The 18,142-nt window shown below is 32.8% G+C and overlaps 1 protein-coding gene across 1 annotated transcript; it reads right to left on the bottom strand.

Moving 5' to 3' along the window:
* Positions 1–1,630: 1,630 nt before the first annotated feature.
* On the bottom strand, positions 1,631–11,832 carry LOC149799878 (uncharacterized). The gene is made up of 5 exons (XM_089958296.1): positions 11,755–11,832; positions 5,641–5,820; positions 4,956–5,254; positions 3,343–3,878; positions 1,631–2,274 (listed from the first exon to the last, which is right to left on the bottom strand). Exons 1-5 carry the CDS (start codon positions 11,830–11,832, stop codon positions 1,961–1,963), a joined length of 1,407 nt encoding a protein of 468 aa, XP_089814422.1. The 3' UTR covers positions 1,631–1,960.
* Between the last annotated feature and the right edge of the window lie 6,310 nt (positions 11,833–18,142).

Raw genomic sequence — 18,142 nt, forward strand, 5'->3', positions numbered from 1 at the left:
CCTTAATTATATTTGTACAGAGCTCTATTCTGACAGACGTATTTTTTTTCCAAATGCTCACTGGTTAATCGATTTGAAAAATGTCCAAAACATGCTGATGGTAATAATAAAAAGGAATTGATGCCGTTAAACACAATACCCATTGTTGCTTCCAATAAGTAAAGAGAATATTGAGTAAGAATTTCATGAGTTTATTTGGAACAGCGACATAACGTTATATCTTAATATGCTGAAATCTAAAATATATTACACTGCATACACGGTATGTAAAGTATACCAACAATGTGATAAATTAAAATATGAGATCTTCTGTTGATCAAATCATGAAAACAAGACACAATTTAAAGAACTATAATAGTGGATGTGCGGTGTGCTTTAAGTAATCTCTGCGGCCAGACGTCTTGGTTTAGTCTGGCATAGGTTTGTACGAATCTTGGATTATCAGAGGGGATAGAGAACTGGAAAACAATAACGTTAGATAACTGTGTTCGGATTTGGGATGACAGTTTTGGCGAATATATCGATAACTCATTTACTTACAGAACCATTAATACCATTCCTATATAAAGGCAGTAGTTTCGAAAAACGTAGAATGGCATCAACTACATTATGGGTATAATCACACAGGTGGAAAATTCTATCTGGAAGATGGAAAAGACCAAACAAAACTTCGAGAGAAAATGTGGTAATTTAGAAGATGGATATAACTTTTTCCTCGAATTGCTGTTGTAAAAAACACACCATTTTATTGTTCGATAGTACCCTACATGTGTAAATATTTAACCTGAATATCTTGTTCTAGTGTGTTGGGAATGTAAGTAGGTTTATGCATACAGCTCTTTGCAGGGAATATATAACGCAATTTCAGTCATTTTATTTAGTAGTTAGTTAGCGATGTTAATTGATTTAAATTGTTCCCATCTGTTATTATCATGATGTGTATTCTACATCCGATATATGGCTCCTTCATCATCACTAGAAATATAGCAAGAACAGAAACAGCAACAACCCCAACAATAGAAGCAAATATTATCATAGCAAACACTAATAAAGAAATCAAGTTCGTAACACGAAACATCAGCATTCAAATGAGCAATCATCACCTTCTGATTCTCTCGTACAAGTGTTCCAAATGTGAAAGTTTAATGCGACGTTTCTCGTGAAGTAGCATTTAACCTGATTGAAGATGAATGAAAAGATTGGTTGGACGTTTTCATCAATTTGCCTAAAACAGATTTTGTATTTATTGATTGTGTATAATTTATATATTTAGTTACTTACATAGTTTATGTATCTTTCTTACTGAATACAATCAAACTGATAGATGATAAGTAAATGCATATTTTGATGAATTTTATGACGAAAAATAAATAACATAAACATGAATTAAAGGGGTCGACTGACATTATTTGTTTAAATTGTAATGTCCTTTGAGGCAAATATGCATTCAACTTTTCAACATTCCACACAACATGTTAATATAGTTCTTTATGAAGTCTCTATTCACAGTCTTCATAATGTTTTCACCCAAAACAATCTAAGAACAATGTGTTGGGAAGGTGGATCGCTGTATAATTTCCCTATCGTATGAACCTATTACGGAAATTCTCAATCATAAATATATCCCGTCTGTTACTGAAATGTTTTTAATCACTTTTTATTTTGCTATAAACATTTCATTCAGAAAATTTTTGTTTAAATTTCTATATAATTTGTATTGTGTGGAAAAATGACTAGGTCGTATGCAATTTTCCATCGCTGGTTCTGCAGTCAAGTATACTAAATACCAAATGCTACATACCAATGTTGTATAATTGGGAGCCGTTCCTTTGTTAAGGTAAATCATCCAAATATAAAATAACTATCATAAAGTGTATTTGCTTTGAATAAGATCATTATCGTTCGCTTGAAGCTACTTCATCGACTAATATTAGGAAGGTCATATCTTTGGATCTGCCTTTTATTCTGCAAAATCCTCATTTACCAAACTCCTACGCTCTTTTGACGCGATCAAAAGTTTTGAAGCCAGATTCTTTAGTGAAAGATTGCTCATTGCTGTTGCGAGTTCATTAATCATGTCGCTTGCTTCTTTATCCGATTTCTGGCGCCATTTGAACAGAACTTGAAAGGTCAGTTGTGTACCTACATACCGATGTGCCTTAAGGTTTGCTACCTCATTTTCAGACAGATTCAACTCTATTGCCAACTCCTCCGTTTGTCCAATTGGAATTTGTCTGGCGAGAGCTAGGATAATCTTTAGATGTAGAGTCTTGTCTGGAATGAATTGATTTGTTTTTAATTCATCATTGACTGTATTTCAAAAGTATAAAATATATCATTAAGGCATTTGAAGCAACTTCTGAGACACAATATCAGTACTAATTTGATTTAAAATACCGTGTTTGATAAATGTTTTTGTAATTTATCTTAGTTTTAAAAGTGATCAAAATAGACATTCACAATTATTATTATTCACATTTTCCATTATATGCGACGCTTTGATTCAGGGGGTATTATTAATTAGTCAACCCGGCTATGCTAATGTGGTTTTTGATTTCATGTCGTTATATTGAAACTGTATTGGATTATTTTGATTAATCTTTGCACAAATTTCCAGGTGCAAGAGATACAGAGTAAATATGTTATGACCTCTGCACATACACCGTTCTGCAACAAGCCATCACATTTCGTTTGCAGAGTCACCAATGCAGTGAGTGTTTCCGAACCATAATTAAGTTCAATCCCACATACCAATGTAACAAAAATAGATAACGTCAAGTTTTACCAGCTGATTTGGTGGAATTAACGCTTATAAATAATCCCGCAGGCTGCGTACGATGATATTAGTAGGCAATAATGATACACTCAAAATAGGCGCAGTGGCTTGAAAATTCAGTAGGGTATGTTAAAAAAACAAAGTAAATGTACTTTAGTATTTCTGGACCTAATTAATACTTACCAAACGCAGTAAATTCATCCAAAACTCTTTGTAAATGGGATATGTCATCAATATTTGTTAACTGATGGACAGCAAAGTCATATATTATGTTGGTCTTATCAAAAGATTCATATGTATTAAGTGCTATTAATATATGTAAAGAGATTATGATACACTGGTATGAGTTGATCTGTGTTGGAAATGCTATTAAAAATCCACGGTATGAAAACAATATGAAAGTATTTTTAACAATTGTATTTTATCTTAATTGTTTTAAAGAAACTTTAACTATATAGATTCAAAGAAAGGTATGCTATGATACATTTCCAAGCCTCCATTTCACTCCAGAAATACATTAAATTGTCTGCACAGGTTCAATAACAAAAAACAAAGTATTTACTCACTTGCTGTTAAGAGAGCATTTCTGTGACTTTCAGCTTCTGGCGTCGTTTGTGTTGTTTCGCTCCTCCGTCTTAACCAGTCGTTTGCTTCAAAATGACAAAAGTAGCTTTTCTTTCTCAACTGAAATTTCAACATGGCACTTGAGTTTCCATCTATAACATCAACTTGAAATCTTAAGTGATTATTTTCACCCTTTTCTGTGAACTTGATCTGCATGTAATCGGCCTGATAATTTGAATGAATTCTTATGCTCCCGAGAGCATAAATTTTAATAATTCGTCCGTACCGAACTTTGATGGTAGGATATGAGTTGTTTGTGATTTGAACCAGTTCTTGCTGTTCAAACCTCATTTTTAGAACATCGTCCACTCTACTTGATTCTACTATTTCAATCCATAAAGTATTAACAGCAGACGTGTCTGAAAATGTAAGGATCTGACACTCTTTAGACAATCCTCTTTCGTGCATATAGTAGTCATGGATGTCAGGTTTCATCAGCTGATTCCTCCTCCGTCGTCGCCGCCTTGCAATAGAGCATCTGTAAGCACATGCATCAGTCTTAAAGTGAAACAATTTGCAGAAAACGATTTGCTCATTAACAGCACTATAGTAGAAAACAAAGGACTGCTATGTAAAACCATGAAATACAATTAATAAGTATTTTTCATATTATATATTGCATAATCCTAGCTCCTCTTAATTTGTACCGCATGTGAATAGTGTACATTGTATTACCTAGTATACGCATTCTTATATATAATTATTATTGCTATGAATTCAAGTTGGATATTGTAAGTGAAACATCCTTGGAACTAGGAAACGTAGCTACTAATATCATTGGGTGTTAACGCCAATTGATAAAAGTTTTGAAAGTTAAATTCAATAAAAGTATATAATAATGACAGTTCTATGGTTGGAATTTGCTATTACAAAATGGAAAGGGGTTACAGATACATTTGCAAAAGTTAATATTGTAATGCTTTGTAGTTGTTATATGTAACATATACGTCTTTTATTGGCGATGAAATGGCCCAAGGATTTAACTTTATCAAGATGATTTAAATTAATTTATCGTTCTGCAGAACCCGTATGTTTATCGCATGCTTTTTTATAGATACTATAACGACAAGGGATGTGTAAACATATCTCTGTTGCATTTTGAACATTATTTAGTGCTATGATGAACCGATATTGACCAGTTCGAATTTATTTACATGCTTCTAATTTCGTACATTAACTTATATGTTATTTATGTACTACTGGTATTTTTGCAGTTATGCCTGTTTAAATGTTATAGAATTTTCAAAAGTATTTATCGAATCTGTTTTTAATACGCAAATAAGTTGATCCAGATATGTTCCCAGTGGTCTTGGACATGAAAAAAACTGATGTTTTGTCTTCTTATCCTGGAGAAGTATTTGACGCTATATTTACAAATAGATAATAATCAATTCTTTGATATATTGGCTTGTGCTATTGATAGATATTGAACTTAAAGTTAGATAACAAGATATTATGCAGTCACTCAAACATTCAATGTCAAATATATGTATACATAAATGTTAACATTCTATAAAAGTTTTTGCAGATGAAATGTCTGAAGCAAAAATCCTACCCACTAAATCCATCCACCTCAAATTCACAAAAGTCCTCCTTCACACGAATGCTTGTCTCTGTGATATACACGTCATCGTCATCTGTCCATTTAACAAGGCAGAGATCCGTTTCTTTCTCTGTAGATGACATCAGAGGAAGAGGAAGAGTCACGACAATTGGTTTCTCAAATTTCAACAAATCACCATGCGTTACCCGAAGTCGTGGGGACACGCTTACTATATCTGAGTCAACATCCGAGTCTGGATAATTGTTAGGGTCTAGGCACTCTGTCAGTTCTAATGGGTTAGGTGGAACCACCTACACGAATGTGCAAAGAAATATAAGTATTGTTTTCATGACCCTGAACACACACACACACACACACACACACACACACACACACACACATCTGTGTGTACTTTCAGTGCTCCTGATTTCCGTGTCAATGAACATATTCCTTAATACTCTTCTATTATCTTAGAATAACGATTATCGATCACAACGAAAAGGAACAATAATTTGTTAACAAACATATCTTAAATAACTTACAAATAACATCAGTAATTAAAACATAATTAAACAACAAAATAGTGAATACTTTGCTCATATCTTCATATCTTATGTCCTCTTTTATTAATTTTCAGTATGGAAACAGATCAAAGGAAAATAAATATATTAATAAATTATCAAGTGTAAATGTGTACCTGAATTCGTATTTCACACTTTTTCCTAACAGATTGAGGTGGAAACATAACCAAGACATGTTCGACGTCGGCAGATTTATAGCTGAGCCCCGCTGGGCTCAAAGTATATGCGACCCACTTCTCTCTTGAAATAACAAAGAGATGCTTCATGCGACGAAGTGGAATTTCTATATATTCTTCCTGAAATATACGAAGACAATCTGACGTGATTTTGCATAAGAAAGGCTAACTAGATTTTATCAATGAATAAAATGCAACACGTGTTCTTTCTTGTCCAATATATGAAAATTGGCTAGAAGTTATAAGTATCCTTAGTGAGTTATATTGTTCATAGTATAACAATTCGGTATTATTGAGTACTGAAGGAACATTATATCAGCAATTAATGCATTTATAGCCTTGTGTGTGATAAGCTGCAAAGAACATATGTCAAACTTACTTGCGAGTGTGCAGTAATTATTTCCCAGTCTTTTTCAGACTTCAAAACGATCTGAAAATCAACGAAGGGTAACTTTGAAGGTTCTGTGGTTATTTTCACAACTGCAGTTACGGGGTCAGGACAACTGCATGGGAAGTTAAAAAACTCCAAAATATCGGTCTCAAGGAGCACTCCACGTGACGTTAAGACCTTCGAGTCATCTACAATCTGCTCACTCTTTTCTTTATCCAGGTTGACCACTTTTGCTGAATCGATGAAACTTTTCTTAATGTTCTTCTTTGTGGATATAACCTTTACAATTGGATCGTTGCATAGTTTAACAACACTGTAATGAGCAAAATAATACCAAATGAATACTTCAGACTATGAAGCCGAATTAAGTATCACTTTCAAGGTAACTGAATAAGCTTTTATTGGTCACAATATGCGGAAATTTAAATAGATATCAATGTTTATTAAGGGAAGGTCAATAAACCTTCACGTTTAAAGAGGTACAATGTAAATTTTGTAAGGATTTGATGCAAAAGGACGTGGAATGCTATGAATATAACGGAAAAGATTAGTTAATGTAAAAGTAAGGAATATGTATACGGAGGCACCATGTATCCGCATTTATAGAGCATCGCATCTGGCACCAAACTGCTATCTAACAACTAGCGTGTATGCCCACCCATCTCCAACCCCATTAAATATGTATGAGTTCTCTACAACTGAACCAGTAAAATCCAAATATAACGAAAACAACTGAACATTTACCTTAGCATCTCATTGCCACTTCCTCTGCAAGAAATAAGAATGTGGAAGAATGGACCCAGGAGAACATGGATACAACCATACATACATACATACATACATACAGATCAGTTTGATATACGGATAGATGCGTTTATGATGTAGATGACTATGTCTTCAAATAGATTGTTATTAGTTTAGGTTTAGTGCAAGTTGAAATGATTTTACCATGTTTGAGTCGAAATGATCTAGTTTAAACAGTTTTGTTCCATACTGAAGATGCGATTGGCGTTGAGCAGCCTGTTCTTTTGCTTGGTTTCTTAATCTCCAGCGACGCACTAAGCTCTTAATGAAATACGTGAAAGAGTGACTGATGGACGGACCGATGAAGATGAGTGAAATCCAGGGATATGTATCATACAGATAAACTTAGATTTTTCGATACAAATAAATGATATCGCATGGTGACCTTAACAAAAAGTTAAACATTGTTAAATATATTTTATATGAAATATTGCAGGCAGAGGTATGTGATTCCGAATTAGAACTAAACTCATTTTAGGAATTAATCTGGAAGTTTAAGAAAAGATAGTCCATTTTGGATAAACTTGATTAACTGAAATTATTGAGCGTTCTTTATGCTCAGGCAATGTTCAAAAAGTGAAGATTAAATGTATACAATTTATATTTACTGTAGTCGGCACACATGTAGTGATATACACTAATGTGTGTGTGCCCGTGTGAGAGAGAGAGAGAGAGAGAGTGAGAGAGAGAGAGAGAGAGGATGTAAAAAAGTAGGGAGAGGGAGGGAGAAAATGAGAGACAGACTGTGTATGCATATGCAGACAGATTGTTGATATCACGGCGCTGGTCTTACAATCCTTTTTATCAATCAATGAATAATGACTCCAAAAGTACTAAGAACATCTTTATTATTCGCAATTTGATACATTCTATATTAATCAATATCTGAACTTTACTCTTTCTTGGGAAATATTTTACCTTACCTTTTCATGTTTTCCAGCACCAGTAGTCTGAAAATAATACAGCTGAAACTATATCTTTTCGGATTAAATATCAGACTCTTAAGAGAGAAAAATTAGTCAGGAAAACATTATATCTTGTTTGCAGGGACATTTATATTCAAACTCTGGCCTTGACCTAATAAAAATATATAAAAGTCTGACACAGACTATAAGCATTGCGTAACCTTTAACCTAATGGTGACATTTACTCAAGACAAGTAAATCATTTAATTTCTGTTTCAGCTTGAAAGAAATCTCAGTTTAATCTTCTTTTACTGGTGAAGATTACATACAATTAGCATTGACCATGAGCCACTATTCTCTCTCTCTCTCTCTCTCTCTCTCTCTCATACAGATATGCCACAATTTTCAAATATTTTCTGAGTTCAATAATAACTTTCACCCTACGATTCAATTTACTCAATCTACCATTCTGGAGAGGAGGATAGAAACTAACCTATGCTCTAAACATACTGACTCTCACCAGTATCTAATGCAGACCTGCTACAACCCCCATCACTTATCAAACATCTCTCGTACGGTATATGCGTTTGAACCAAATGCATATGCTCTAATCCTGTCACCTTTGAAAAGAGACTAGGAGAGCTCAAGAGACACCTTTGAAGGAAAGGATACAAAAGGAGTTACATTGAGGAGGCTATTAATAAGGCTAGACTCCCCGAGAGAGGAACACGACTAAAATCTAAAAGTAATAAAAGCAAGAAGCGTGTCCCATTCGTGCTAACTTGTATCCGCAATTTCCCAAGCCTGCAAAAGATCATACACAATCATTGGCACGATATATTTCAATAATTTCCTATAGTTGCATACCATAGACATAATATGCTACAGGAATATTGGTAAGCATCAGAGTAACTTTAAACAAGACAACATATTCAGGTACACACTATTGCAAAGACAAGCGTTGCCTAATTTGCACACATATGCCTGTGACAAAATCTTTCAGAAATTTTACAACACTAGTTAACTACACGATTAATCAGAGGTTTGGCTGTCAAGCCAATAGTACAATCTATTTTCTGACTGGCAAAATGTTTGCCAGACAATAATGTAGCGAAATCATTGTTTTCAGAAAGCAAATGAAAATCACAAAAGTCACATTCGCAACTAAATCATCCGCAACAAATCGATTGAACATTCAGTAGGTTCGCTAGAGATGTGACCGATTGAATCTATCCTAGTGTGGACAAACACAGAACGCACACGTAAGGAACGGCACTGAATATTACAACAAAACCGTATGCGAAATTTGGCCTAAATGAAACAGAACAATAAACCTTCCCGTTGCAGCCTTGTCCAAATTAACTCCAGGCATTAATTGTGTACCCGACACAAAGGTTACGCTAATATCTAACCAAATATTTTTAAATGTTTTAAAAATAATTTTTTATTATTATTATTAATATTATTGTTATTGTAATTATTATTATTATTATTATTATTATTATTATTATTATTATTATTATTATTATTATTATTTATATTATTTGTATTATTATTATTATTTATCGCGACACAGTGTCTTAACATCTTTCATTCAAAACACCATCGTATAACTTTACCGGGGTATAGATTCTGCCATGGATATCTCACCAGGCTATACCTCGACCTTTGTAATATATTTGGAATTCAGTCGAAAGACTGCCATGTTAGTTATTTGATAGACACAATAATCGTCTAATAATCCTGCACAACGTTCATTGATTTATCTCTTGTTATAAATTTACCAGAGTGATCCTATCAGGTAAGAACCCATAATTTTTCATAGATTTTGTCATATATAATACAGTAAACATCAATATAATATAATGAAAATCAACACGTTTTGCAAGCTTCAACAAATAATGTATTTCCCTGCCTATATACTAATTTTAGAAACAGACATTCTAGCTATAACTAAGATTTTTCCTGTAAAGATTAGTAACCTTCCAGAATGAAATTTTCCGTTAGGTAATATTATTTTTAGAAAATGCTAATAATGAACTGGAAGAGCTTTGGCGAGGGTACCAGCCATACGCAAACATTGCATACATTTCTTTTTTTTCTGATATTCACACCGAATTCAGAGGTAGCCTTGACCTTAGTGTCAGTTTTCAATTTTTCGCAATATGTCACAGAAATTAATACAGCCAAGGGAAAACTCACGTTTGGATAAACTAATTGTTAAATTTGCATCTGTCAACGAATTTCGAAATTGTTTCTAAGTGATCATTCATGGTGTTGATGTAGTTGATAACTTCATCGACGTAAGCATCAAACCTATCCAGGCCAGATGTAATTATACTCTTTAAACATTAAAAATACAAGGTGAATCTTTCACCTCAAACATCATCACTTTATATCGACAAAAATCATGTGGAGTTACTAATGTCGAAATTTCCTTGCCCTTTCCGTCAGTGGAATTTGCCAGAATCCTTTGAAAAGGTCAAGGTGACATATTTTAATATCCAATGTTATTAATGCAGTCAATAACTCATGGCAATGAAAATGAAACTGCATTGGACACACTATTCACTTTTCTCTAGCCTGTGTACATGCGAAAAGTATCTGGTTTCGGTACAAGTATACATGGTGGACTCCAATCACTTTTACTTGGTTCTTTGAAATCATTCTACAGCAAGCACTTAATTTTTTTAACATTCCTGTTTTGAGAGGATTCATCATGTGCTGATGATGTTTTAACATCATTGTATATTTTCTGTTCTTGTCGGTATATTTGGTAAAAAGTGCTCATATTGAAGTAATAACTGTTTTAGTTCATTCTTGTCTGCAAATGCGAAGGTTTCTAGTTCAGATTATTTATATATTTTTTAATGCTGAAGATTAGTTTGACATTCCGTCCAAATGCATTACATCGCATGAATCATTACAATGTGAGACAACTAATTTTACTGCATGATTAGCATGTCTATCCCTAGCAGTATATCGGATTTTCTTCAAAATATTTACATCCCAGGAGTACTAATATTGTAACTTAATTTTTCTTTCTAACTTTGTAGAGACCACTATAACTAATGTGAAGAACATTTGTGACGAATGAGCATGAAAGACAGAACTGAATCACCATAATGATAAAATTTCTCCATTGTCATTTTGTCGTGCCTTAATGTCATGCTTAACTTGAAATCCTGTATGACTTTTTTATGCATATTTGCTGGATTGTTCCAGACATGAAATTAGACCTTTGATCATATTGGCATGGCCAAATTGATTCTTAAAAAAAAAATTAATGAATCTTTCAATATTTGATTTTGATTTTATATTCCTCAAAGAAATTGACTCTGGGAATTTTAGAGGCATAAGTTGTGATCAACAGTTATTGATTTCCTGACTTTGTGAGGGACTTCCAATGTCTACCATTAACCTGTTAAATGATTCATCAAATGCGTGAATATACTGCATATGAGCCCTTTGTATCTTCTGACTGGGTAATTATACCAATCGACAAGTGTGACAAGATCTACAAAATCTACAAACAAAACTTTATACTTTTGGCATATAGGGATTATTCAAGATCCTATGACAAGTTTTACTGATCCCTAAATGACCAAGCAAAGACGATTGATGGGCTAAACTAAGAATATCCTATACAACGGCTTTGGAACTATAATGTGATAGCACAATGACAACTCGTCACAAGCAGGTACTTCAGGTGGTCTCCATTGTCTCACAAGGACCCCATTTTAAAATAGTAAAAAGCAAATTCTTCTATGACTTCAGTTTCGCTCATAGCGCTTTTCAAACAATCAAAAGATCTCAGGATCTTTTTCCTGTTTTACGGTCAGTGATTGTCTTTAGTCACCCTGATTAGAAACAGGAGAATGAGTAGTTAAAAGAAAATCACTGTAATAAACACTCTTTGGATTGACAAAAAATAAAGTAAAAATTAATCTTTACAAAATCTTGACCAATACATGTGTCAGCTAAAGGACTAATTTCCTGTTCACTATCATTCTCAAGAGCTTTCTTTGTCATATTTATAGTAACTGCACACTCTCTGTATAAATCAGGATCTTCTAGTTCAATAGGATCGACTTTCTGATTCAAAAGAGTTTTGTCAGTTACAAGTTGATTAACCATAATCTTATCTCCAGCTAGGACATTCCCTAGTAATAAATGAATACCGTTGAGAGGTAAAACGACACTGTTCGTTCTTCACTTAAACTTTAATAGATATAGGATTGGCATAATCTCTTGTGAGTGATGTAAAACTTTGTGACATGAATGGATCATAATTTTTCATAAAAACATCAGACACGAGTTGTTTATTCTAACTAATGCATTGCTTTCAATATAGGTCCATGCATTTGACTTCATAGGTATGAAGATCAAGCGAAAAAGGTCTTCTTTAAAATATATTGCTTATTTTTAGATTTGTGGCAATCACAAATTACGTTCCCTTTTTTCTTGCACGAAGTGCACGTAGGAAGAAACAGGATTTCTCATCAATAGTTACAATGCAACTGAGTTGTGCCAGACTGAGATTTGGAAGTGCACGCATTAGCCTGTAATAATTTTTGCTAGAAGACGGCTGAGTTGAAGACTTACTAACAAAATAAAGATTATGAACTAAGGAAAATAAGTCAGCTGTACAATCAGCATTTTCTAACGTTTCGACCTTGTGCACATCGAGGTGGGTATTAACTCTTGAAATATTTAACCAATATGAGTTGTCGGAGATTTTTGTAATCTCTACGAATTTACAAGTATCAAATAATTCCTGTGTATCTCTTGAAAATTTCACATGTTTTTGTTTAGTTTCATTTTTAGTAGTTCCTCTACATTTGTCGATATGTTTCAGGCACCAACTCATAACCCTTTACGATACATTCCTTAAACAGATCATCATCATTGTTCTACCGTACTGGCTTTGAAGTGAAGATGTCACGAACCTTGCCAAAATGTAGACTTTGAATTAAAAGACTCCAGTGCTGTCTTGGTCATATAAAATTTTCAACAATTTGTTAGAAAATGAGGACAATGTTTATATACTTTCTTTCCCTAAAATGGGGGGACTAACTTAATATTTTTTTAACATCGAAACTTGAATTTGTATGTGAAGTGGGGAGGTTCATTATTGTATTCTGAATTGAAAGTCCCTATCGCCATTTTCTCTTTTTGTATCTGCACTTTTCTTTGTTCCGTTCTATTTGCATCTTTACTGGCATTTGACCATCATTTATTTCTCTTTGTTTTCTTTCCTCTTTCTGCAGTTGCATTTGTCTTTCTTGAAATTCACGCTTTCTTAAATCTATCTTTCTTGTTTATTTCACAGCCATCGCTCTTAATTTAGAACCAGATAAAAACTTACTAATCAGATCCAAAGAACCTTTATCAAACATGTATTTTCCGCCAAGTATTGGACCAAACTATTTTGTCTTTCTGCCTTTGTTAAAAAAGCATCGTCTCAAAATGATTGCATTTTGGGCAAGCCGTAGCAATTCATTCTTTATCAAGGTGTATTCCTGGTAAGATTTTCAAATAAAGTTCTCCACTTTAGACTACACTGTAAAGGTGTGTTGGTTTCACTATAGATTAATAAAATGTAAAGCAATACATGGAACGTAGAAAATTCCCCATAAATCGACACAATATTTTTGTAATTATTTAGAAAACATTCATATAATTGAAGAGTTCCAATTTTCTGTGACGTGTCTGATCTTAAACTAATTAATAGAAAGGAGCGAACCTTTTGTAAAATTCAACAAATAATCTATTTCCCTAAACCACAAGGTGATAAATCTAAAACGAATCTAATATTTCATTATGGAAAGGTACAAATATTTATAAGCTACAAAACATTTATTAATTGTGGTATGTTTCTTGGTATTGGATATTGATAACAAGTACACACAGTTACTACATTCTCACCTGACATCATCCAAGGCGTCGCTGAAAGAAAGCCGAAAAATAAATTATATTAGCCTCCTGGACTTTGCAAATCGTTTTGCACTGTCTGATCCGAGCACAGCATTAACCACTCGCATAAAACTCGGTAACACTATTAATTTGTTTTACGAATATCTCAATCAATACGCAATATATGTCATCTTTTATTTTAATTTTTGTATCAATTATAAACTAAAACAAAATTGTTTAATAAAAAATATTAAATGGCACAAGAAGGCCAGAAAAGGCAAGATCATTAAATCTGTCATCGAGAGAAAATAACGGTAGACCTAATCAGTTTAAACAAATTTAGAAATGCTTTAAATAAACGTAAGACCTGAAAAATAAATAAATAATCTGTTTGTTTATTATTGGTCCACAAGCAGCTAGTTGGCTTCGACATATTGAAAACTTATCCAAATGTTCAAAATAGTATTCGAGTTGAACTTAAAAGAAAAAAATAAATGCATCGTAACGTTCCACTCTTTCTTGAGAAAAAAAATCGGTTTTAATTTCTTTAAGCCTAATGATCTTAGTTTTCTTTCTTTCTAAAATATTAGTCGTGCTCACGAATATTGTCAAACATGCTAGTTAAATAAAATCGTGTTAATTTTTGCTCTAAGCGTATTGTGCATGAATCTGAGTGTTTCTCTGTGTGAGTCTCTTTTTCTCTTGATGTGTGTTTGTGTGTTTACAAAACATTCGATTATTGTTTCTAAGAAGGTTCAAACGATAATGTCTGTATAAACCAGTTATTTGCACATCTAACCTTGTAACTGATTAACCAATTTTAAGGTTTATAAGGTGCTGTGTTGATAATGACCTTTAGCAAATGTATATCATGAAGTTTCGTCTGGATATTTATCGGATAGTGAGATAATGTACATATGTGTCGATAGACAGGAGGATAGATATATAATATCATCCTCATATTCGTCACGCTTTATGTCGACGCGTGGAACCGTTATACAGTCCATACTTACATTATCAATAATGACATATATAAATAGTTTAGTATAGTGAAACCAATTACAACTATTATAGGTATGCGCATCTCAATATAATCCGAATTTATCATCAATTACTTGGTTATTTTCCTCCTATTTGAGAAACTAAGATATAGACTTACCTTGCTATGCTTTCCAGTTCTAGCAATCTAATAACGTAATGAGGAAGAAAATGCGATAATGTAACATCCTTTGAATTACATTGTAGCAGCATTAATCTCTAGAACTGAAGACACTTTAAAAATGGGTCTCAGCGCCAGTAGTATTAGAATTATGGCAAAACGCAATTTAAATATATTCAATAAACGGTATACATTACAAGCGCTTCCTTCTTGTATATACATAAGATTGACACCCCTATATTCAAGAAAAGAACAGATACATTCTCTTTATTTTCACTTGGAAAGAAATTTCATCATTGCTTACTTGACCAAAGTATGCAAGAAAGCGCTACAGATATTTTTACCATCGATCACATATGAAATACATCTGTTTTGCCAGCTTGCAATGTAATTTCATTTGCATTTCTATAATAATTATGTCGCTCTGCTTTTCGTTACTCACCTGTCACCATACGAATAATCTCTGAAAGAAATGGCAAATGAGACAATTGGTACAGTATCAGCTATTGGTACTTTCCATGCATATAAAGGTAAGAAACGAAAACATTGTTGGCAGCCTCCATTGGTGATAGAGGTATTCGGAACATATTGTTTAATAAAGTATATGTTTAATTATATTTGAACATTATTATTAATACGTAAGATTCTTGTTTGATTTTATCTTTTTTCTTTTCCATTCAACTTCATAGAAGGGCATAAGGACTGCTAGGTTTGTGAGTGAATGATACGCGATTTTAGGCATCCCAGAATAAAACCAACTGGCACTATTCTGTGCCAAATAGAGGCAAACTAAACAGTTTGGTTTCAGTGGCATGATAGTGATGTAAGCTGGTTTTAGAATAGCGTAGAATGTAAGTAAAACAAAACTTTCCATATCGACCAAATACAAACTCTTTCGAACCGCTGTAATGGACGTCTCCATTTGTCCCTGCAAACGCATTATACCTGCTAAGAATTCTAGGGAACTAGGTTATGAGATGTTCGCAAGCAACATGCTTTCCATCATTTCAAATTGGCTTGCATAATTAAAATGACAGAAAAGCCGCGACAAGATTCAAGGTGTTTAACTAACGTGCTGCCAGATTAAATGAACTTTCCTTTTTCGTACCCAAGGAAACTGGCATATTTTGATGTTCATTATTTACGAATTTAGTTATTTCTAGTTTTCATCCTATGTTTAACGGACTAATATCACTAAACATAAAGATTGCCGTCACTCCGAGGAAGACATAAATCAAGAACCATCAGGATTTGAATAGACGAATCATCATAGTAAACATTAAATATATATACGTTTGTGTATGTATGCCGATCTAAAGCTTAATGACTAATTCTAGTCTTACTTCTGTTATAACAAGACATCTAAAGACACCAAACGACATAATATATTCTTGTAGACATTAGGGAAATTTATTTTATATAAGGAACGTCTAACTGAAGACCACGTTGTGACCATCTTGTACACTATTCTAATATGCAAAAAATTTAAATACTTACATTTAATGTTTTGCATGGGCTTAGTTTACTCAGGAAAAAAGCAACATGACAATGAACATAATAAATCAACGTGACAAACCACAGATACTAAGTTACTTACATTTCTTCCACATTGGATCCCAGTCTTGATCTGCTTGAACAAGGTTGTTCATTAATGAAGCACATCGATTGAAATTGTTCGAAAGCAAGATGTGAATGCAGCTTTATTTTTATGTAAGAACATTGCTCCAAAGCTTATTGTTCATTTTAAAACATATGTATATATTATATAAATAGAGCTGCCCACTACTTTTCTAGAATTTAGAATGTACAAATTGAAGCTGGCAGACAAAGAGAAGCATACTCATGTCAATTAAAATAATTTTAACATGTTTGATTTTTTAACTCGTTCGGTTATTAAAGTTCAATTCATTTCATTTAAGATCTGCTTGTAAGCTCTTTGAAAGGCTCGTAATGTTAACATCAAGGAATTTATGCGTTAATATGTCAGAGTTAATCCCAATGGACGTAAGCAGTCTTCTCTATTCTATGTTAAGCATGATACTACTACTACTACTACTACTACTACTACTACTAATAATAATAATAATAGTAATAATAATAATAATAATAATAATAATGACCTTATACACTATTTAAAAATATAGCACACTACATTGCCTTATAATGATTGTAATGATAACATTTAGCTAAATAAGACATATATTACTTACTTTATTTGCTCATCAATGAAACTAGAATGAAAACACAAAGATTTTAGCTAGATACTTGAGAAGAAACTTAAATATCATTTAAACTAATTATAATTTTTAAAACTGTTATTGATGTCAAATCACCTCATTAATCATTCTTAAGGTTCATTGGGTAATGTAAAACATTCTTGATATTAAAATTAGATTAGAAAAATCTAAAAAATATACTAAATATACAAAATATTTAAAATATACTCACTCAAATTGCAAGCTTTTCAACCTGGAACGTATTCAAAATTTTGGTGATTAAAACAATAATATTTCAGAAAGCAGAAGTAATGTTTCGCTTACATATAAATTGTTAATAACGATAACGTCATAACTAATTAACTAAATGGAGGTGCTATTCATTACTGCATATAAATTTCAATGTTGTTATTCTATTGATATTATCAACCATTTCACCTTTGTCCACGATTTATCTCAACAAAACAAATTAAAATGCAGTATGTGGGGAGCAAACTGACATGTTCAAAAGTTGTTTCTGTTTATGATGTTCCTTTTCAAACATTCAGTGCTGCGAAATGAACCTTAGAATAACATTACTGAAAAGCTTTTAACATTATTTATCTTGAGACAAAAATCATTCAAGGAGTCTAATGTTTAGTGGATGTACTTGTCTGACGTTTTGCTGTGACCGTTTGTGTATTGTTGTATTTAATGCCCCGCTGAATTATACATTGAATAAATTGTGTCATTAATATCTAACAATAACATGACGTTCTGTTATTCAAAAGTACTAGCAAAATCAGGAAGCTATTCGACAATTTCATATATACTGCTTAGTGTACTGTACGTTTTAGATTATAAACATTAAATCAGTTATAACCATTCGCATTGACTATTTATCCCAATTTTAGAAAAAAGAAAAATACATATGATATAATCTGGATTTGACATGAAACTAGTTTGTAAATTGGCTTTGCTTATAAAATCAGTTCCAGTATAGCTATCGCTAGTGGAAATATAGCTAGTGTCATAACACTATGGGAGATTATTCCACACCTATGACCCTTGA

This window comes from Sinohyriopsis cumingii, chromosome 5 (assembly GCF_028554795.1).
Source record: "Sinohyriopsis cumingii isolate HCF-2022 chromosome 5, ASM2855479v2, whole genome shotgun sequence".
NCBI classification, from domain to species: Eukaryota; Metazoa; Mollusca; class Bivalvia; order Unionida; family Unionidae; genus Sinohyriopsis; species Sinohyriopsis cumingii.

Bases quoted from the DNA above. Each gene is read 5' to 3' on its own strand.
- LOC149799878 (XM_089958296.1), bottom strand. From the start codon at position 11,832: ATGACAAAGAAAGCTCTTGAGAATGATAGTGAACAGGAAATTAGTCCT. The intron at 5,255-5,640 runs GTACACATTTAC...ACATTCGTGTAG, and splicing joins AGTGTGAAATACGAATTCAG to GTGGTTCCACCTAACCCATT. The intron at 3,879-4,955 runs GTAGGATTTTTG...ATGTGCTTACAG, and splicing joins GAGGTGGATGGATTTAGTGG to ATGCTCTATTGCAAGGCGGC.